We start from the raw sequence: 22695 nt of genomic DNA, 5'->3' as shown, positions 1-22695 counted from the left end.
ACAGTTAATTCTTCGTCCCAAACAAAGTTCTGGCTAATGAATCTGAAAGGGAAAGTGTAACCCAGAGGAAAGTTCCACATCTCAGCCCAGTGGGAAGCGAATGCTGTTGGCGCGCACATCCGAGATTTAAAGCAGCAGTCAAATCCCGAACATTTGAAGGAAATGAGGGGCCAGTAATGGATGCATACGCAAACGATCGGACGCACAGAGTGCGGGGACAAGCCACGCGTGTGCAGCGGATGTCATTCAAATCGGAGGCAAAACCGTGTCCACAGCCTGTTCCAGCCTGAACACTCGCTGCTGCTGGCACATAATGAGTTCATTTTGAGGTGAACTAATTGAACCTGGTCCCGTTGGTTCACGTCCATCCTCTCGCCCTCCTCCAGGTTTATTATCTGTGCTGCTAACGCTCATTAGTTTCCTATTATGTTGAAATAGTTATGGCTAATTGATCTAACTGATAATTGATCGTGTCTGCGTGTTTCTTACCTTAGGGTCACCAGGAAGGACTATTCCTCTGTCATATTGGTTTTTAACTGATTATTTTATAGGACAATAATCTAAAAGACAAAGCAAATGTTCACGAACGTTCACCCGGACGTCCCGTGTCGTGCTGACGCCCCCTTGTGGTCAAAAGGTGGAAGCGCGCCGTAATTTTCCCAAATTCTTGTGTTTCGAAGCAAATAAACAAATCAACAAAATCACACACAGAAGATTCATAAATCACATCACAACATTTAGTTTGATACTTTTTATTTTAACTTAAAAAGCCAGTGGATCAAAAACAGGAGTCAATAAATTAGAAATAAATATAATTGCTGTAATAATTAATACATACATCATAATAATTCAGGTGCAAGAGTCTGACAGAAACAGGCCCTCAGAAGGTTTTCTCTAGAAAATTCTAAAATCAATGTATTGCAACCCACTCAAACCCTTTCTCCCAATAAACAAAATAATTGTTAAATTAGTAAATAAATAAAAAAAGAAATGCTCAAATATTAAAACCTCCCGAATAAAAGTGCAATCCCACCCTCCCCCAAGCTTCACCTAAAATCTAAGTAGAAATTTAAAATAGGTCAGTGATTTCCCATTTTACAGTTAGGAATGTATTGTAATATCCCTTTATGAGGATGATGATTTCACTAGTAGTAGTAGTAATAATAATAATAATAATCATAATAATAATAAATGTTGATGTGTCCCATTCAGTGTTTATCTAAAGTAGTATTCTTTTTGTACTTTTTTCTTGTTTTTAAATGCTGCTCTTTGTAAACTAAATTATTTACAGGTCATAAGGATTTTCTCCAAAGTCTCTCTAACCTACTTATTTAATTGTCTTTTTTGTATTTTCTTTCTTTTTCTTATTATGAAACATCGGCCCCTCTATATCTGCCACGTAATAGACATAATATAGACACAGTAAAGTCTATTGAAGTGATATATCGGCGTTTTTTTCGTCAGTATTTTCCATACGTGTTGGGTCTGAGCCATTCTAACTGTACTAACCCTGTTGGCAAACTCCTCACAAACCTCAGTCCAACCGACGCCGTGGCTGCACGGACGAGATGACTGACTTGTGTGATCGTATGTACGTAGGAGGTGTGTGAGTGTGTGTGTTTGTGCACTTTATGTACAGTCGTATATCAGCCTTGCACCGCTTGAGGTTCGGTGTTGAGACGTACGTGTGTCTGTGTCTGTCTGTGGCTGCACGCCACCGACGCTCGCAGGTAGCAGACGGTCTGAAAGCACTATGAATCTTGGGACTCCACCTTGGCTGGGCTCTGAAAGGTCACCTGCAAGGGGGGAGGGGGGTGGTGGGAGGGTGCAGGGAGTGATGCATAAACAGGGGGAGGGAGACAGAGGTGGAGCAGTTAGAGAGCAAAGTTAGGACTTTTCTCTGTCAGCTTGTCAAACATGCCCCTCCGCAAACAAACCGAACCCACAGCGACCATGACGCGACCCCTTCGTGTGTGTCTGGCGGCGCAACTAAAGCTGTCTCTGCTGGATTATTTCATGTTCTTGCTCAAAAACGAGGAAACATCATTCACGGTATTAAAGCTCTTATCTTTCCACAGCAATAGGTCATGGTGCTTTAACACATACACGCACGGTGCCCGGTCATGCAGCTCCATCCAGTGAAAATCTATCATCCGCGGGTGCTTGGTGGAATCCAGTATTTGCGTGTGTGTGTGTGTGTGTGTGTCTATGCAAATCTCCAGCCTCCATAGGGGCGAACGTGTTAATGCGTGTGTACCTATAAGCGTGTGCCTCTGGCCATGGCAGGCAAACACTGCTACCAACATGCATCACTCGCTGGCATTTGCAGTATAGAAATTCTGGGTGATGTTTTCTATTCTGGATAATACAAGAGCACCGCAGAGCTTCTTATTACAGACGTTTGTTGCAAAGATTGCATTAGAATGGAAGCAGTTGCAGCTTTATAATAGCTTCACACATTTCTCCTCTTGTGTAAAGGTTATTGTTAGTTGAAGGTACAATTTTCCTCAAACGAAATGGGTCCATGATTCATTCTGCCGTCTTTCCCCCAGAATTCCTATAGTTAAAGGCTGTTCTCTTTTAAGCAAAAGGCACTTGTTTGATTTGTTTATATGTTTGTTTGTCGCCATGACGCCCACATACCCTCTTCCTCAAAAAAACAGTCTGGAAGAGAAAGAGGAGAAGCAGAGAGGTTTACAGAGAGAGGAGGGACAGGGGAGAGGAAGAGGAGAGAGAAGCAAAAACAAATGTGCCACATGGAAGAAGAAGAAGAAGAAGAAATGAGATCCCAAACATACGACTCAGCCAGATCAGGGCAGAGATCAACAGAATCCATGCTCAGCCTGAAAAACCCTCAGCTCCCTGCACTGACCCTTGTCCAACAGGCCTTTTGTTCCACCTTTGGATGTTTTTGTGCACCCAAAATAAAAGTCCTCGGGCTCCACGCGTCCACTCATCCACCTTTCTGACACCAGAGCAGTAAAGTATTACACACTAAGAGTGTAACACGCGACACAGATGTACACACTACTGAGTCCAAACACTTCAAATAACATTTCAAATCATAATGACACCAAACAGAACACTACAGAAACTGATCAAAAACAAAGCTGCAAAAGTAACGAGCGATCCTGGCAAATTGTTCCAGATCTGATGCAATGATTCGGTGTGGCGAAGATCCAATTAAATCGGTTGCTTCTGAGAGCACTCCTGGCTATTGACAGTTATTGATCAGTATGTGCACAGGTCAATACAAAATAAAGTCACAATGCACCAAAACACAGTCTGTGGTCACTACGGCAACAGGACATGCAGGTCAATGCATGGCTGGTTGCTCGAGGTGACAGCAAGGGCAACCAGCACAGGCAATCAATCGCCACAGCAACCCAAACACAGGCCAACCAATCAACTTACAACAATGCGAGAGGAAGGGGGGATCAGAGCTTTATCGGTCACTAGGCAACCATTGCCATAGCGATGGGGTCCTCAAATTATGATTGGACGGAAGGATCTTGGGTGAGGTAAGTTGCCGTTTCAGGAAAAGGTTAAACAGCAGGAAAGAAAAATAAGATTGTGAAAGAAAATAAAAAGAAAACAATATTTTAGTATTTTCTGTTTCGCATTTGATTAAAGTTGAGTTCACATTATAATCCCAGTCTACCGTATATTTATTGATCATATTAAAAAAGCTTTGCACCTCGGAATATCATTGCAGAAGCTAAGCTAACAAGCCAAAGGCTACCCCTGGTGAGCTCATGGTCCCTAACACAGACCGTTTCAGGTTTCACGTCGCCTCCTCACCTCTCGTTACTTCTTTCTCCTCCTCATCTCTGTTTTCATCTCAGTACGGGCGATTAGCATCTTTGGGCCGTTTGAGCTGCACTTTCAGTCTTTTCATGCCGATCTGGAAGCCGTTCATGGCCTGAATGGCGGCCTGAGCGCTGGCGGGGTTGTCAAAACTCACAAATCCTTTAGGAGGGAGATAAAAAGGAAAGAATCCGCTGTGACACACAAAGGGCAATGCGATTCTACCCTTTCCAAACGTCCTCTCTCTTTGTCTGCTCTTGCCCTTCCCTCCCCGTCTCCGCTCTGTCTGAGTGTCTCTCACCAAAACATTTGCTCTGGTTGGTGGCCCGGTCAACAAACACCTTGGCCGAGATGACATTGCCAAAGGGCAGGAACATCTGCAGCAGCTCGGAGTCGCTGAACTCCTGAGGCAGGTGGTAGATGAAGATGTTACAGCCCTCTGGACCTGGAAACACACACACACACACACACACACACACACACACACACACACACACACACAGTGATAAATGATGTCAGGCTAAGAAAATCTTGCAACTTTAGAACACGCTCATTGGGAGGGCGGGGCCAGACAGGAAGTGGCATCACCTTCTCTTTGCTGCTGTTGCTGGGGCTGCTGGTGTTGCTGGGCAACCAGTGTTGGCTGCTGGGGGAACGGCTGCCCGACCAATCCGTAAGCTGCAGGATACGCTGCTATTGGGAGACACAGTAATGAAATCTGATTGGGTAAAAACAACAGGTGGCAACATTATGCGTCCAATAGAGTGGCTTTATTTGAACTGGGACGTCTGCTGCTGAAGGTGAAAACTATTAATCAGAACAAATGAAAGGCATGTCTGCAAAACAATGACAATGTTGATCTGACTTATTATTGTACGTTGATATATCGGTGGGAAGCATGTCAAACTGGTAGAAGTTTGGACTCACGGGGACACGAGTCGTTAATTTGATGAATTCATTAGTTCGTCCCCAGAACAATGGCTTTTCTTCATTAATTTCGAGTGTCCTTGTTTGACCGCCTGCCTGCGCTGCTTACCGAGATGTTGGGTCATGTGATAATGTAATATGATGTCATGTTGTTGCATTGAAATGTAAGTGTCCTCTTTTTGTCTGCATTCGTTCCTCACGTAGGGATACGCGTTAACCCAGAAACATTCATTTGGATCTTAATAGATCAAAGAGAACAAAACAAAAAAAGCCACTTTATCTCGGACAGTATTCTGAGCTAAATGTTACACAAGATGAGCTGGAAGATGTTACCAACCCGTGTAGTGTTGCATCCCTGCATACGCCTGCTGTAGGGGGTCAAGGGCTGGACTCTGAGCTGGATGAGAGGACAAACAAAGAATGAAATGATAAATATACATCAAAGTGATAATGGGTTTTATGGTCTCATTTGCATTTCTGTAGTTTTTGATGCTTTTGATGATGAGGTACCCTGATATGGGTGAACGCCGTTGGTGTATAGTGCTTCTGTTGCTTGTTGTCCATTGGTGGGGGCTGGCAAGCTGCTGTAACCATTTACTCCAATAGGAGCAGAGATTGCTGACACAGGTGTCGCCGCGATGGCGGGGGGAGTGTTTGTACCTGCAGACACAGACGAGACTCCGTCACCGTTACCCCTCCACGATTAACCCACGCATCTTACCCCACAGCTAACCCGTTACCTAATAACCACGTTTTTAAGTGTACCTGAGGATGGCGTGATGGGAGTAATGGGGGTGGCGATTATTCCGTTGGCGTTGAGCGCGGCCATCTGCTGCATCTGTACAGCAGCGACTGTTGCCACGGGAGACAGGTACGCCGACTGGGCAACCAGGGCCTGCTGCTGGACAAGCTGCAGACGCAACAGGAAGCAGAAACATGAAGGAAGCGGGTGGCGAGAAAGCGAGGACAAAGAGACAATTTTAGGGCTTATATAAAAGGAGAGAGACAGACAAAATGAGAGGAAGGACGTCGAGATGGAAAGATGGAGGAACAGATGAATAGAGATCTAATTACAAGGCCATTATGTCCTGAGTCAGTGGGTTAATGCTGTGTGTTGCAGGAAAGCTAATGTCAGATGACTTACGCTCTGTTGTCTGCGTAACAACATTACCCATAATTAGACCACTGATAGCCCCTTCAAACTTATTACATCCTTTCATAAGAACAGCACTTACAAACATCGCCTATATGCAAAATGTACACTTTAGTATAGGGCAGCTTGTGTGTGTGTGTGTGTGTGTGTGTGTGTGTGTGTGTGTGTGTGCACTGCTTGCCTGTGCATTGACCGCCTGTGTGTAGGCATTGTAAGCAGGGAAGTTGAGGGTCATGGGGCCGAAGATGCCGAGCTGGGACGCCACCTGCTGCATCCTCCTCAGGCCCCGCTCCTTCTCTGTGTCTGCAAACTTCACCACAAGACTTGACGACGCTCCCTGTGAGACAAGACAGAGCTCAGCAGCAATTACCAATTATCTTATACTATCTATATTATTGCCTCGTTTTCACTCGCTTCATTGTTTTTTAATGAGCGAAATGTAGTTTGGGGCTGCAATTAGGAGCAGACAGATGTTTACTGTTAATATTAAATTACTACCTAAGGAGTATACCAGCATGAGCCTTAGCCGCTATACATGTCTACCAGTACACACTGTTTTTAGTGCAAATATCGTGTATGCTCACAGGCATTGTGCGGCTTCCGTGCAAGCTGTTGATGGCAGCCTGAGCTTCTGCGTGTCCTTGGAATTTAACAAACGCACAACCTTTAAGAAAGAGAGTCAAGTTAGCTCATGTGGATTTGTAAAACAGCGTTTTGCTATTAGCAAGTTTTGCCTTTGCTGGTGCCGTCAGGTCCTCTCAAGACGGTGCACTCGTCTATGCTGCCGAAGGGCTCGAACAGCCGTCTGACATCTTCATCGCTCTGCTGCTTTCCAAGCATCCCCACAAACAACTTCCTGTCCTCTGTAAGACCAGAGAAGCCTGTTCAGAATCTACCCCAATCACATTTCAGCAAAAAGAATATAGGAGTTGCGTGAGTGGAAAGGGTTAAGCTATGGATGTTTACGTGTCCACCAGGGAGCAGTATTGGCTACAGACGTGAACAGGAAGTGTGTGTGTGTGTGTGTGTGTGTGTGTGTGTGTGTGTGTGTGTGTGTGTGTGTGGTCTCACCTCCTCTGCCCTCACTGTCGGCCGGTTTCACCTGTATAGGCCGATTCATCTGAGGAACAAACGACAAAGAAGGTCAAGTCTCTTTCCACTGGTCCCAACACCCAACGTACTGGGAATGAATCCACACACCAAAATACGATTATACATACGTATAAAAAAATATATATATTTCGTTAATATGACAAGAACCACGTATATGACAGTTGTGATAAAAGGAGATGAGAAGACTAATCCCAAAATAAAAAAGCAACATCTGTTACAAACCTTTGCAGAAAATGGAAAGAATTTCTTGTATATTGCAGAGATTTCTGTGATATATGTGTGTGTGTGTGTGTGTGTGTGTGTGTGTGTGTGTGTGTGGTGTGTGTGTGTGTGTGTGTGTGTGCATGTCTCACACACGCACACACACAGATGTAGAAGCACAGAATGGAGGGGTGGGGATTGAGAAGTGACAAGATTAAGGATGCAAACCAGTTGATCTGGATTACATCAGAAGCATGGATTAGACGAGGGACAAGAGTAGATTGAGAAAGAAGAGGGGACGGGGGGGACGGGGGGGGGGCAAGCAGATATTGTAGTTGGATGAGACAACAAGTGTGAGAAAAGCACAGGCATAGTCTGCTAAAAATAAAAGGATAAGAAGGGAATGAGAGAGGGAGAAAGGCCTGGGGGAGACAGACTTCGACCGACTGAAGGGGCAGGTGGGAGGCCGAGAGGAACCGAGGGAGGGAAAGGGAACAACTACAGGGAACAACTACGGGGACACAAGGGTGAGAGGAAGAAAGGAACAACTACAGGGAACAACTACAGGGACACGAGGGTGAGAGGAAGAAAGGGAACAACTACAGGGACACGAGGGTGAGAGGAAGAAGGGAACAACTACAGGGACACGAGGGTGAGGGGAAGAAAGGGAACAACTACAGGGAACAACTACAGGGACACGAGGGTGAGAGGAAGAAAGGAACAACTACAGGGAACAACTACAGGGACACGAGGGTGAGAGGAAGAAAGGGAACAACTACAGGACACGAGGGTGAGAGGAAGAAAGGAACAACTACAGGGAACAACTACAGGGACACGAGGGTGAGAGGAAGAAAGGGAACAACTACAGGGACACGAGGGTGAGAGGAAGAAAGGGAACAACTACAGGGACACGAGGGTGAGAGGAAGAAAGGGAACAACTACAGGGAACAACTACAGGGACACAAGGGTGAGAGGAAGAAAGGGAACAACTACAGGGACACGAGGGTGAGAGGAAGAAAGGGAACAACTACAGGGACACGAGGGTGAGGGGAAGAAAGGGAACAACTACAGGGACACGAGGGTGAGAGGAAGAAAGGGAACAACTACAGGGACACGAGGGTGAGAGGAAGAAAGGGAACAACTACAGGGACACGAGGGTGAGGGGAAGAAAGGGAACAACTACAGGGAACAACTACAGGGACACGAGGGTGAGAGGATAAAGGTAAACCCGGCCCTCAGAGGACACTTCAAACAGAATAAGGACACAAAAGAGGGGGGCCTGATTCAGTTGTGACTCTGACTCGGACTAAAAAAATGTCACGACTACAGAGATCCGTTGCTCTTAGTGCACAAACACAAACACACACACACACACACAGACGCACACACACACACACACACAGACGCACACGAGCTGTGAATAACATAAACACACGCGTGCACGCTGTGCTGAGCCGTGTCACTAAGCCAATGAGACAGCGTGTTAATGCCACAGGGATGTAGAGAGAAGGAGAAAAGGTGATGAAGCCCGAGGATGCCAGGGAGGGAAAATGGACAGATCCAAAAGCAGAAGAGGACCAACGAGCAGCTCAAAGGGGAGAAGAACCCAGCAGGGCTCATCGGCTGCTTCGGGTTCCTGATGGAAGACGCGGCCAATTTTAGGTATTCAAGCTAAAATTCAGTCACAAAAGAAGGAACTGTGATAATTAAGTTGCATTTGTGGGCAACTAATCAAAAACAGAGAAGAAACCTGAAAAACTCTGTGAGTGTGTGTGTGTGGTGTGTGTGTGTGTGTAGAGGAGGGAGACAGTAGAGAGGTCCCGGTGGAGTGTTAAGGCAACGTAATGAAGCTGGTAATCGAGGGGAGGGCAGAGCTGCGAGAGACTGGTCCATACGTTTGATTAATCAGCTCTCAGCTGTCACCACAAAGCTATTGATCTGAGGCCGTCACACAAACACATATGCATCCGTGTGTCTCCACCCACCCACCCATCCATCCATCCATCCATCCATCCATCCATCCACCCACCCACCCATCCATCCATCCATCCATCCATCCATCCATCCATCCATCCACCCACCACCCATCCATCCATCCATCCTCCATCCATCCATCCATCCATCCCCCACCCACCCACCCATCCACCCATCCATCCATCCATCATCCATCCACCACCCACCCACCCACCCATCCATCCATCCATCCTCCATCCATCCATCCATCCATCCACCCACCCACCCATCCATCCATCCATCCACCCACCCACCCACCCATCCATCCATCCATCCTCCATCCATCCATCCAGCCTGCTGCTATTAGTGCTCTTCTTCCACACTTCCATCCATCTTGCGCCATCCACTCATCGATCTGTCTCGTCTTGTTCATTGATTTCATTCTGTGTTGTAGCGCTGGCTGATTGTAGCGAGATTTGTGTTCACTAAACCTTTCGCTCTCCTTCTGTCCATCCATCACTTCTCACATTTCTTCCCTCATTAGGCCTCTTCAAGCCCATGAAACAGACTGGAGTGGAAAAATGTAACGATTCTAAACGATGGCTTATTGACTTTTTTGCCTCTGCATGCGTGTGTGTATGTGTGTTAACGTGTGTGTGTGTGTGTGTGTGTGTGTGTAACGGGTGTTGTCCTAAACTACACTGAGCGACTGATCATTAAAGTTGTCCACATAATAAACATGTCGTCAAACACAGCAGTAAGGACGGAGGAAGCAGAGAGGTGCACAGCTGCCGACAGCACAACACAATGGCATCGGAAAGCTGGCATGGCAACCATCTGGTTGTCATGGCAATCTTATGACGACACACCGGGGTAGGTAAACAAGGATGCTTGTTGCCAGGAGCGACTGCCGGGCTTTTTTAGGTAAACAAAGAATTTGTGTCGGACGTGAGTTAGAGGAACGTGGCAGAAACGAACAGATTAATATTAAACGTAAAGAAGGAGGAAGAAAAGGAGAGATCAGGTGGGAGAAGTGGATCAATTTGGTAGGAAAACATTCCCAATTCCTCGGGTACAGAGAGGAAAATGCAAATAAAGTCCAGCCCTTGCTCGCCACTCACCCTTGTACTCCTTTTCATCTCCCTAACACACACCAACAGCCACACTCTCCTTTCAAGTCACATTATGCTCTAATTATTCGCGTTCTAATTAAGACTTAATCAACAGTAACCATCTGTGAACGTGCGCGCGTTCGCAGGGCTGGTTTGGTACCGTTTGAGTCATCCTGCTGCATACTAACAAGCGCGGCATCTCTGAGGAATGGGAATTCGTATGTGGGAGCGCGAGCGTGGCGGCGCATGACGACGAGATGTGCGAGCTATGATCGTGTGTGAGTTTGCGTGAACGCACGCACTCAGCGGAGGGAAGTGAACTCATGCGCGCATGACCAAAGCCTGCGTGCAAACATAGCCTCATTCTGCATGCTGCGCTGCCAGCACAGATACGACACACTCTCGGTGCGTGCTGCACACATATGGACACACACATGTACATGTGTGTACGTGCATACGCACGCACGCACGCACTCAGCGCGCACACGTTTGTCCTACTGTCGGAGCGAGGGCCCGCCCTTTTGCACACAGAGAAACAAACACATGCTACACACATACAGTTAATCTTGCTCCCCGCAGTAATGCAGGGAGGATTGTGCCAGGATTAGAGGATATTAAATCCTTGGATTATCCAATCAAATCGTATTCTGCCCCCCTCCCCCACCCACGCAAAATCACTGGATCAAACCACCGAAGCGCTTCGCGAGGGTAGAGCAGAGTGTTCATATTTAAATGCGCGCGGGTGCTCTATCTGGAGCAGGCTTTCAAGTCAAGTGATGGATCAATATTCTGGCTTTGATGTGATGATCCAGTTGGACATGAAAGCACCGGAGAGGACCACCCTGTGAAGGCTCCTGCCATCCACGGCAGCGACAGACAATGGGGAGAATGCGTGTGACTGTGCGCGGGTACAGACTCGCAAACATTCTCTTCATATCTGTCATCTCACACACACACACACACACACGCGCGTGCGCGCACCCTTCCCCCTTCACTGTCACTCTGGAATGCTCCATCCACACGATTTAAGATGTCCATTTTCCCAAGTGCACAAGAAAGGGAAACTATTTTTATCCCAGCTCCACACAATCCCGCATTATTTCTCCCCCTTCCTCTCCCCGTCCCTGATTTGCCTCTTTCCTCCTATCAGCTCTGTAATCTGCCGTGCGCGCGCCGCCGGATAACAGCTCTCCCTTTAAACTCTGCTTCCCTCTCTCCATAGTCTCTTTTACTCCATTCATTCGTTGTCTTTCTGCAAACTGTTCCTGAACATTTAACATCTTTTTCGGGGGGGAGGGACAGAATAAAATTCATTGCTTTGTGTTACACAAAAGCGTTAATTATGATTATGCTTTAAGTGTGTGTGTCACTGAAATTGTGTAGTAAAACCTGGCAAAATCAAAAGAGACGTGTCACCCCCCCACGAAGGCGTTTGTTACTTTTAAGGTTTTTCAGACATGTATTAAAACAGTGGGATGTGCTGACTCCATTTTCTCGCCACATACGCGTCCAGCCAACGTGACTGTGTGTTATTATGGTTGTCGTGAGCGAGCGGCGCTTCTTTATTAAAGCAGAGTTCTGCTCCCATTCACAGCTGGATGAGGACAGAGATGTGAGAAACACCGAGCGAGAGTGGGAGGGCGGAGAGCTCTACCCCACCTCTCCCGTGCTTCTCCATCACACCACGCTAAGGCTTTGCATCCCCCAGGTTACCTAGCAACCTGGCATCTCGCTCGGCTGCGTTGCCCGGCAACGGGGGCCTGCAACCATAATACAAGCTTATAATCGTCCCATCCCCCTGCTCTCATCCATCCTTTCACTCTTTCTCTCATTTCATTCTTCACACCTGAGAAGCTCGTCCTCCTTCTCATCCCCTTGTCGCACTTTATCTGGCACTTAACCCTTCGCCGGCCTCTCTGCCGGAGCGCAGATTACCGAGCACGTTCGCTTCTGTTGCTCCTCCATCTTTATCGCGCGTCTTAGTCCACTATCAAGCCATGCAAAGAGTAGAACTAACTACACTGTTTATCCCTGTAACCCTATGCTGTATTTGTCAAACCCCAGTGAGGATACTCTGCACGCAGCACTGGAGCACTCACTGAAATTTGATCCTTTGGATTTAGCTCAGTATAATCCAGCGGCACTATAGCGGATAACGCCAGACCTATGCACTCGGACCTTCTTTCTATTTTGAGGAGTGTAATTCTTTTGGGAAACGAGCTGGTGAATTAAATATGTTGTTCAAATCCATACAAACGCACAGCTGCAAAGGAAATTTACACTCACAAAGATTAAACGTAGCACATCGCCAGCTTTCAGACGCTCACGTTCTGGAGTAACACAGGGTAAATTTAGAAAGGCTTAAGAAACGTTGGGTAAATAAAACAAAACACTGTCATCCCTAAAATACAGCCAAAAACTTGACTGAAAACATTGCTCATTCATTGGGGACTCCTCATATATACGGGGGCTAACTCACATTTGCCTGACTAGCCTCAAGGTTTAGCTCAATATTTGCTTTTTCCTTCGGACTACATCAAGAATGTCATTCTTCTTCTCTTCTTTCCTCCCCAACATCTGCTCATTATATCTAATGTGAAAGTACAAAATACATTTAATAGTAATCAACCTTAAATCTACATGTCACTGATGGAACAATAGACCGGAGGTGGAAAAAAAGAGATTTAGCTTAAAAAAACAAGGGTTTAAGTCCTGCTGTCCTACACTTTGACCCTCTTGTTGTGAAGAGAGTGTGATTTAGTTGTGTAACCTCTATATTTGCCCCGTGGCCGGTGTGAAAAGGCGCCAGCAGGTTGAAGTGTAGTTAGAGAACAGGCCTCTGAGCAGAGGTCACACCCCAGGTGCAACTTAAGTCCTGTGATCCCCTTGCCTGCTTAATCACAGTCACACACACACATATATGCAGGATAGACACGCAGCAGAGGCCCCTCTGACAGATGTCTCTGTTTAAACTGACAGAAGTGCGCCCTGACTACCTCCCACTCCTCTGCCACCCAGAAAAACCTCTTTCTCCCTCACAACACCCGCCTGTCCCTTCCTCCATGCTCATTATGGCCAACTTTTGTCTCGTTTCCTCCTTCTTTCTAAGCCGACCTCCCCTGCTCCTCCCCTGTCTCACCCTGCCCCCTCCCTGGCTCTACACCCCTATTCATGCCACACTATATGGCCCTCCTCCACCACTCTTAACCCCACTTTTTTTCCTTCATTCAGTGCAGTTCACAAACCGCTTCAAGCCCCCTCGTATAGAACCTCGCCCCATAGTTTCATCTCAGTGCAGACGTACATTTACATACTGAAACACGGTGTCTGGATCACAGTCTGTAGATTAACATAAGTCCAACCTGATGAAACACCCCCCAGCAAGTGCATTCAAACGACAAACGGGCATAACGGGGAATTTAAAATAGCCTGCTGGATTTCAGCACAGCCGTCGCATCAGTAAGTTTCGGCGTTCCAATAAATCTTAATATGGAACGATACTTTCCACCTTAAAGATCTCCTCCTTCTATTTTCCCACATAGCCAGTTTTGTAAAACAGATGGTGGGATATAAACTCAACTCTCAGCTTTGGACTTGTGTAGCCTTCAGCATCTGAGAGACACAAATTTGGCAGTGAGCAATCACATAACTGGGCAATCATGAGTCCACACAAACATGGCTCCAAGACTGGCAATGACACAAATGTTTCATTCTGTCTCTCTGCTCAGTGTGTGTGTGTGTGTGTGTGTGTGTGTGTCAGGTCTTATAGAAGCAGGCACTCTCCAGGGTCGGGCTTTTATGAGGCCATGATTAGATTCTCCCTCAATTTTGTGGTGAAATATGAGGCGGGCACTTTTTTTCTGTCCATGTTGCATGCACAAATGCACTCATACATGTGAATGCGTGCGCGCGCGCACACACACACACACACACACACACACACACACACACACACACACACACACCACAGAGAAAGGGCAAGGACTTTTTGTTTAAAACAAACAAGCTCAATCCCTCTTGCTTTACACAACGCCCCTCTACTACGATTCTCTCTGTATCCGTCTCTGTAGTCCCTCCTTTGTCTCTCTAATTCTGTACACACACTTGATTGTACACCTGTCCCTCTACTCCCTTCCCATCCCACACACAGCGAGGATAAAAATAGAGAAGCGGCACAAGGGAGGGGGAAGAGATCCACATCACAAACCCCATCATGCGAGCAGAGAGAGGCGGAGGGATGCAAAGAAGGGGGAAATGAAGAGAGCGAGAGAGAGAATGAAAGAGGGAGATGGGGTATATTCTAAATTGAAAGTGTGGCCGTAAGCAGTGAGAGGGGATAGTAAACAGTAATGCTGACCACATAAATATGCTAAATTGGCCTACAAAGTTGCCCTGGTGGATAATTGCTCATCATAACTTTATACCATTGGGAAGTTGCCTGCAAGGAATCCCGAATCCACATGGAAACACTCACAGAAGATGCACAACAAGCAGGATAAATGCTGAATGAAGGGGGACGCCACATCCTCCGCAGGCCCACATGTGGCACAACAAACAAAACAACCCGTGGAATTCTTCTTGCAAGCTCGTTTTTCCGTTTGCAAGCTCGTTAACGGCTGCAACTCCCGAGGAACCGCCGTCCGTACTGTGCAGTTGCAGCCCCACTTTTCATCCAAGGACATAAATAACAGCTCTCCCCCCCCCCACCCCCACACCCCAACCCACCTCACGCTCAATAAAACAGATAACAGCATCTGTCATGTTTGCATGATCCAGCAGTAACCATGGCGCTGTGCAAAATTACTGGCTCTGGAACACCGTCCCACCTACATTAAATCAATAGCACAGCCGTAAACTTTTATTATGCTTTAATAAATGTATTGATCTTCTGCTGTATCAGATAATGTTAACTATTTGTTCTGTGGCACATCAGCTATTTAATTATTCATTAATCTTCAAGACAATCTGAGAAGCATAATGAAGGTATATATATATGTGACTGTGCGTGTGTGTGTGCGTGTGTGTGCTATGGATTTAGTTCCAATCAAAGGACGGGGAGCTGAGTGCTGCCAGGGGAGCAGTGAAGCATGACAACACACACCTGCTAAGCTGCTTATCACACTTTAATTTCACCTACATGGAGATCTGCAAATGCCAGCGTGACCAAACAGATGTGCTTGAGTGTGTTTGTGAGTGACTGCGCAGACGCACACGGGCGTGTGTACGAACACGGGCGTCTGCAGCGGGAACAAAGATGGAGAGGCCGATAAAAAGGGGGGGGGGGGGGGAGTGCAGAGTAAATGGAAAGAGAGATATCAACAGCCAAGAACAAAAGCAGAAGACGACGGGAGAGATACGGAGGGAAATACAGCGGCGGCAGCAGCCTTGGGAGAGATGGAGTGTTGATAGGGAGACACGGGAGGAGGCGAGGGGGGAGTTTTACCATCTCAAATGGCCGTGAATGGACGGACGGAGGGGGGGGGGCGCTGAAGAGGGAGTGATTACTCTACATTTTATAAGAGAATATGAACAAGAGCTTGTTTTGTATGCCTGTTTATCACCTTTCCTTTTATGAGGCTAAAGATCGTTATATAATCATTTTGAAAACCTCAAGGTGGACTTTTAAAGGCCCGCGTGGAGCAACGTGCAGCGCCGTGAAAAGTAACCTTGGACGACTGCGGACGACAGGGGACGAGCCGAGTCCTTATCACAAGTCACAGCTCCAAAAGCACACGTGCACGCCTGACTGTTCAGAACGACCCCAACAAGTGAAATTCAGTTTCCACGTGTGAATTAGCAACAATACACAACCAATAAAATCCAGGAGGATGCTGAAACATCTGTGTACTCCGCTGGGACTTGCTAGTGGTTCCACTGTTAAGTAGCTGCCACTGTGACGGATACAGCGCAGCTCTCCTCCTCTCCGTCTCTTCCTCCCGTTCCCTCGGTGTCCAAATTAAACACAAAGCACAGGACACTCGTACAAGCCCATCTGTTCCTCACGCTCCAACTCCCTGCTCTCTTTCCCCGTTTTTCTCCGTTTCCTTGATGTGCTACCGGTGCACAGCCTCAGCACCGGGACAGTTTAAGGTAGCTCTATTCCCTTCTGTACGAGCCGGGCGGAAATGTTAAATCGGCATGAAATCCCATCATGTGAGTGACAAACATGAGCAGTAACAGCCCTCCGCAGCAGTGGGGCTGTCATCGAACCTTGTTATTGCTTAGACACGGCGGTACTGAGACACATGGGCCCGAGGAAGCTGCACTTCTATTAATAGTTTACAAGTGTGAACACAATTATGTTCCATCAGCAGCTTTAAGGAAGATCCAAAACATCACTATCTTCCTCCCTCACACACACACACACACACACACACACACACACACACACACACCTCAGCCTGATGCTTGATGACTGAGATGTAACCATGAAAATCAGTTTGTGAGAAACTAATCATCCAGCTTAACAAGCAGAGCTGGGGGAGGGGGGTGAGGAAAGGGAGGAGGTGGGGTGTGAAATGGTCAAAAGGGTCAACTAATCAAGAGGAGGGGAAATGAGACATGCAGTAGAGGAACTGCGGAGCATTGGGGGGGGGTAGGATGGAGAGAGAGGGGATCTGACGTTGAGAGAAGGGCTTAGGAGAAGGGTTACCATAAATGACTGTGAAATTAGAATCTGAGGAAGAAGCGTGAGTGTGCAGTGAGGGAAAAGAAATAAGTATAAGACAGCAGGAATGGGGAAAGTGTGGGGGGGGGGGGTTCCATTTCACCCTAAAATCTCAGAAGAGATTTTATTCAGGGAGAAATGGGACAGACCATGAAAGAGGGGAAGACAAAAGTGCAAAAAATTGTTCTGGTGCAGAGAAACTTGAGGGGGGGCAGCAGAAGAGGGGGCAGAAGGGATTTGAGCAGGAAACAAAGCCAAAGTGCGGGGGCATCGAACCCAGCGGGCCCGGAAGGAACCGGCGCAGGCGTCACAAAATTGGTGATAAATAAATCGATGAAACGACGGGACCTTTGGAGGGGGACGTGCAGAAGATGGAGGACAGGACGACACGCGGGAACGTCGACGAGCTTCATCCCAACCTCAAACGCTGGACGTCGGACCGCAAAGGTGCCGTTCGGACGCCTCTTTTACGTGGAAAGTGGGACACGAGCAGGAAAAATCACCGCACGCTTATTAAAAACCCACCAAACAACGGCCACGCCCCCGCTGGAGCCGCGGTTCCTCCTCGGGGGAGCGGGGCCTCTGATTGCTTTGTGTTAGATCTTTACGACGCACCACTAACGAGCATCGCCCTCGCAAGTGTTGACGCTGGGAGGGGGGGACGTCATCGGCGGGGACGGAAAGAGGGAAGCGGAAATGAGGTGAGGGACGACTCGAAGGACGGTCGAGGGGCGGGAAGCGGGATGCTTGGCAGGGAAGGGGGATTCTTACAGAAAGGTCGGACTTCTTGGTAAGGCCTGGTGGGAATGATGTCATCAATAACGTGGTGCGTTAGTGTGTGTGTGTGTGTGGGGGGGGGTCCGCCATCCCTGCTGAGATATACGAGTGTAACTGAGGTTTGGGTTTGTGTGTTGGAAGACTCCCCCTCCCCCCTGCAAAGCCTCCTCTTCAGGCTCTCTTCCAACCGAGATCTTATCAACAAGCCCAGATTGCAGAGAAAAGGCAGAAGGTGAAACGCTGATTGGCAGCAGGGTGGCGCCATGACAACGAGACGGGGATTGATTAGAATAGCAAAAGCATCGAGGCGCCGTTTTCAGAGATACGGGAAAAAAACGACTAAAAACGTGTTCAGATGCAGCGGAAACCAGGCCAGAGAGGAAAGTGGAGAAAAATCGTGTGTGTGTGTGTGTGTGTGTGTGTGTGTGTGTGTGTGTGTGTGTGTGTGTGCGTGTGTGGTGGGGGTGGGGGGGGTCAGTCCGCTCAATAGGCAGGTTTCGCACAGAGCTCCCTCCGCGACGAGCAGCGTCCCACCGCAGCTCACAATCCCTCATAAGAGAGAACGAGGAAGACTGGGACCAGACAAAGGGGAATGACCACATTAATTACACACACTCTCCAGGTGGGAGCAATTACCGGAGGGGTTACCGACGGAGAGATCCGGAGGAAGAAAAGGAGACACAGAACTGGAGATGATAATGCTCACCGAGTAGCCCGCGCCTCTCCGGAGAGGGGCTGTTTGTCCTTAGCAGTAAGACGCCTGCCGGCTGCTGAGTTATGTCACTGCTCTACTAATGGGAGCTGAATCTCCAATAGCACACACACTGACCCGAGGGCACGTGTGTGTGCGCGTGTGTGTGTGTGTGTGTGTGTGTGTGTGTGTGTGGAGGCTGCAGCGTTTGTATATGTAGTGGTAGGAGCTAGCACCGGTGACATACATGCATAGGCTGCACTGTTGCACACGTGTGAATTTTGTGTGTGTGTGTGTGTGTGTGTGTGTGGTGTGTGTGTGTGTGGTGTGTGTGTGTGTGTGTGTGTGGTGTGTTCTTACCCCTGGTAGTGTTTTCTGCTCGTGCAGAGCGCTTTGGGCTTTCAGTGCAGACTCTCTGGCACAGTACGTCAGAAATGCACATCCTGTCAGAGACAGAAAGAGGGAGAGGAGGAAGCGTCAGCGGCTCCTGTGAATTTGCTCTAATATTCACCACTTTCTTCAAGTACCCCCCCCCCCCCCCCCCCCACAATAACACCAGCCACACGTCACTGACATCCTTTAAAGCCCTTCATTATTTATGCCTTCTCTGAGAAGTACTCTGATTATTTTGCGACTATCTGCGGCAGCGGCATCAAAGTACAAATATAGATTCATGCACTGTAACTAAACGTGACAACACCATGATGATGCACTCTAGAGCGGAGGAGGACAGTCCACGGCACGGCACATGTCAGAACGGCACGGCACGAGTCAGCACACATGACAGCACCACAGACGTGTGCGCGGGGCTAACAAGGCCTTGCAGGCTGGACACAGTGAGGATCCTGCCCTATACCAACCACTATGCATGCCTCACGATCACTCCAAATACACTCCCTCTGTTTTCCTATGTGCTGTACCTGTGTCTGTATGTGTGAGGGAGGGGTAGGTAGCAGAGCTGGCTGGCCAGAGCTGTTTACTACACCTGTCACCAGCACTAAGACAACAAGATTAGCAGCAGGTTAGCATCCCGGTCACATCTCAGACAGACTCGCGTAGATTCAGAGTGGAGAAGACAATATTTGATGATTAGGAAGGAAACATTCACATGGGCCGTACACAGGAAGAAAGACTCGGTGTGATCCCATAAAAAAATAAATGAATATATACACAGAAGATGGCAAGAATAATCCGTGAAAACATGTAGCAAAGTAAAGACAAACAAACAAAGATACACACATCTTATGGTCCATCTCATTGCTTTTAAGAAGAGCTTACTTTGGCTGTGGGGATTGTCAAAACAACAGATCCTTTCCCTTGTGTCACCCAGGCTTACAGGCCCATTACACTGATTGGAGCATACAGCCTAATCTAGTTCATAACACACAGAACCCTCGCTCGGTCTGCATGTGCGTGAGTGTGTGTGTGTGTGTGTGTGTGTGTGTGCGTGAGAGAGAGAGAGAGCAAAAGAGAGAGAGGTTTTGCCAGTTTCTTGTATATTTAAAACCTTCTAATAACCGACACTGATCAACCATCTCCAGGCCACGTGTAGAATATTTAATGTCATATAAAGGAAACAGTAAAGTTGACAAAATCAACTGCAATGAATGGGGCTGGTTTTGTTTTGTTTGGGTCAGAAAGTTCAATAATTAGCATGCGTCGATCTAAAAGTAGGCAACAAAAGACCTCGATTGGTTTGAATAAATATTGCTGTTTTAATAAAAGTGATTTGTAAAGCTTTGAAATTTCCAAGAACAAGAAGTCGGAGCTACAAGCATCAAATCAGTCGGTAGCAAGAATGTTAAAAATAAAACAGACTACCTCGAGAATATATTATATTTTTCATTTAAATAGCAGGGGGAATCCAAAACCTCTATTTCACCGTTAAGACACATCACTAATTAATAGATTTAAAACTAAAATCTCCAGAAAAGAAGCGTGCTTGGTTTTTAAAGGGAGCCGCTTAACGACCGCCTTCGTCTGCCTGTCTCCATGACCGCACTTCTCAGAGGGAGCTTTAAACGTGGACGAGAGCAGGTGTGACAGTTTCCATGGTGACTGGTAACAGTGCGAGCAAAGCCCCCATCCTTCAGCCGCCTTTCTCTGGCGACCGTGCTCACTGCAGACAGGTGATGCTGAGACTCACCTTTGTGCATGCCAGTGTATTTGTCCTTAATCACCGTCAGCTCGTAGATCTTGCCAAACTGCTCAAAGATCGGCTTCAGGTCCTTTTCTTCCAGATTCCGCGGAATCTGCCCCACGAACAGCTTGATGGCATCGGCCTCCTTCATCAGGACGGAGTAGAGAGCAGAGCGGGTTCTGAGTGGGGGCTGAACAGAGGAGGGGTTCCTGGAGACATGGAACCAACACTGGATCAGTCGTACAACAATTACAACAGTTTCACCCTGAATCTGCTACATACATACTTATACTGTATAAGCCATTGCATTTAGAGTGACATTTACTATATTTAGCACATAAGATGAGTAAAATAAATTTAAAAAATAATCATTATACTTTTGAAAATAAATATAACTAAAAATATGCGATCCAATAATGAAAATATGGCTAAACTGATTTCTCTACAGTTAATTTGGGGTTTTTTGGACGTGCCTGCACCACGAAGCTCCGGGTTATAGTGGAACAATTACCCAAATGTTAATTAGCCAATCAAAAACCAATGATGGGACTTTCCCCCACGCAATGCAAAGACGTTTAAAGGGGAAATAAAAGCAAAGGTTCGTACCGTGAGGTGGAGAAACGGCGTCCGGGATCCCTGCGCACACAGGAGAGAAAAATCAGCCTGATTGGAGGAAATCAGCGCTTTCTTTGTTTAGCCAGCTGTAGGTTACAGCGTGCACACGGATGTCACGGGGCTCACTTGCTCTTTGTCCGATCCCCCCCCTCAATGTACACATACACTTATACGCGCGGGCGCGCACGCTCGCACTTGCACGCAGAACAAAACAACAGGAAATCCCATTCGCAGCGGTGTTAGTGGAGTTCTGAGAGAGTTCTTACTGTTTTTAACGGGTGGGAGATGCTGTGTGTCGGCTCGGGTTCGGCGCGCTCTCTCCGTCCCGTCCTCCTTCCTCTCTCTGGATGCTCTCCGCTCTTTGTGCCTGCCGTACGATCCCTCTACTCCTCCTCCTCCTCCTCCTCCTCCTCCTCCTTCTCTTCCTCCCCCCTGTTCCTATATAGACTCGGCTGTGTTTTTACAAAGTCGCCTCCCGTGTTCGCGGTGAGAGTTGGCGGAAGAGAACCCCTGCAGGTGTATCCAGACCGCAGAGATCCGGACCCCTCGACTCGTTTCAGCCCAGGGAAGCGACCGCTGCCTCGGCAGTTTCACTTTCACCAAAGTGGCAGTTCTCTTATTTTAGTGACGCGCGTGTGTCCCTAAATGAGTCCCTAAACCGGTCTGTTTCCGGGCAACGGCCTATTTAAGGTTCTTGTTCCGAACGCACACGAGGGACAATCGAGCTCACTCTTTCTTGAGGCGACTCACTCGTCCAAAGGCTGGATGTCTGTTCTCATCCTATGCCGGTATCCCCTCTACCCCCCCCCCCCCCCCCCCCACACACACACACACCACACACACACACACGCACACTCACACCTCCTCCCAGTTCGACTCCGTGACGTAACTCTTAGGGACGGTCTGCAACTCTTTTGCATCATTCACAGGAAAATTAAAGAATACACACCATTTAACGACATTTCAACGCGTAAATTCACCAAGTACAACGTTTATTACGACGTTTTGATCCGCTTTGCGGCGTTACGCGCATTTAAGCGCGTGAGCGAGCGATGCCGTGCGGTTTAAACTTTGAAGACGGTGCCGCGCGCGGAGCCGCCTATTGTTCTTGCCGCGAGCCCTGGCCGTGGTGCTGAAACGATGCCTCCTGACGTGAAGCACGCCGCCGATGACGAGCACGCAGTCACGACTACTACAGCTGCTCATGCCCGGCCCGGAATCACGCTCACGCCCACGCGGAGGGAAAAGTGTGGCAGGGAGAAGGCGCGATAGCTCGGGGTGAGGTTTGGCCTACTTTGGGCTGTACTTTTGGAACGCGCGCGACAATGGGTCGTTTCACCGAGGCCTCACGTGCAGCCTGGGCTGCCTGACACCGTTAGTCTCGCGGGAGATGCCGACGTAGGTGAGGAATGGAGCGAAAGGGAAGAGTCATCGGGTTCAGGGCAATTTCCCCCCAAAGGTCACCATCTGGCGGCCTCGCTCGTGCCCGATGCATTCATCAACCGTATAGAGGCTATACCATAGGCCTAAACCCCACCC

General features: G+C 47.9%; 1 protein-coding gene across 1 annotated transcript; it reads right to left on the bottom strand.

The window, feature by feature from the left end:
* Positions 1-736: 736 nt before the first annotated feature.
* Positions 737-21949, bottom strand: LOC130532972 (CUGBP Elav-like family member 3). The gene is made up of 16 exons (XM_057046036.1): positions 21423-21949; positions 21148-21177; positions 20548-20750; positions 18762-18844; positions 6959-7007; positions 6622-6750; positions 6472-6551; positions 6069-6224; positions 5500-5644; positions 5245-5394; positions 5072-5131; positions 4396-4500; positions 4109-4252; positions 3802-3969; positions 3415-3511; positions 737-1796 (listed from the first exon to the last, which is right to left on the bottom strand). The coding sequence occupies exons 3-14, from the start codon at positions 20690-20692 to the stop codon at positions 3842-3844; spliced, it is 1374 nt and encodes a 457-aa protein (XP_056902016.1). The 5' UTR covers positions 20693-20750; positions 21148-21177; positions 21423-21949; the 3' UTR covers positions 737-1796; positions 3415-3511; positions 3802-3841.
* Between the last annotated feature and the right edge of the window lie 746 nt (positions 21950-22695).

Source organism: Takifugu flavidus, chromosome 10 (genome assembly GCF_003711565.1).
Source record: "Takifugu flavidus isolate HTHZ2018 chromosome 10, ASM371156v2, whole genome shotgun sequence".
Taxonomy (NCBI): Eukaryota; Metazoa; Chordata; class Actinopteri; order Tetraodontiformes; family Tetraodontidae; genus Takifugu; species Takifugu flavidus.
The sequence above is the reverse complement of the archived record's forward strand: the minus strand, read 5'-3'. Positions and strand labels throughout refer to the sequence as shown.

What these genes read in the sequence shown, in the direction of transcription:
- LOC130532972 (XM_057046036.1), bottom strand. Translation starts at nt 20,692, where the DNA reads ATGAAGGAGGCCGATGCCATCAAGCTGTTCGTGGGGCAGATTCCGCGG. An exon ending in CACAGGCGGTCAATGCACAG is followed by an intron (nt 5,645 to 6,068) that starts GCAAGCAGTGCA and finishes TTGCGTCTGCAG; the next exon opens with CTTGTCCAGCAGCAGGCCCT. An exon ending in TCCCATCACGCCATCCTCAG is followed by an intron (nt 5,395 to 5,499) that starts GTACACTTAAAA and finishes CTGTGTCTGCAG; the next exon opens with GTACAAACACTCCCCCCGCC.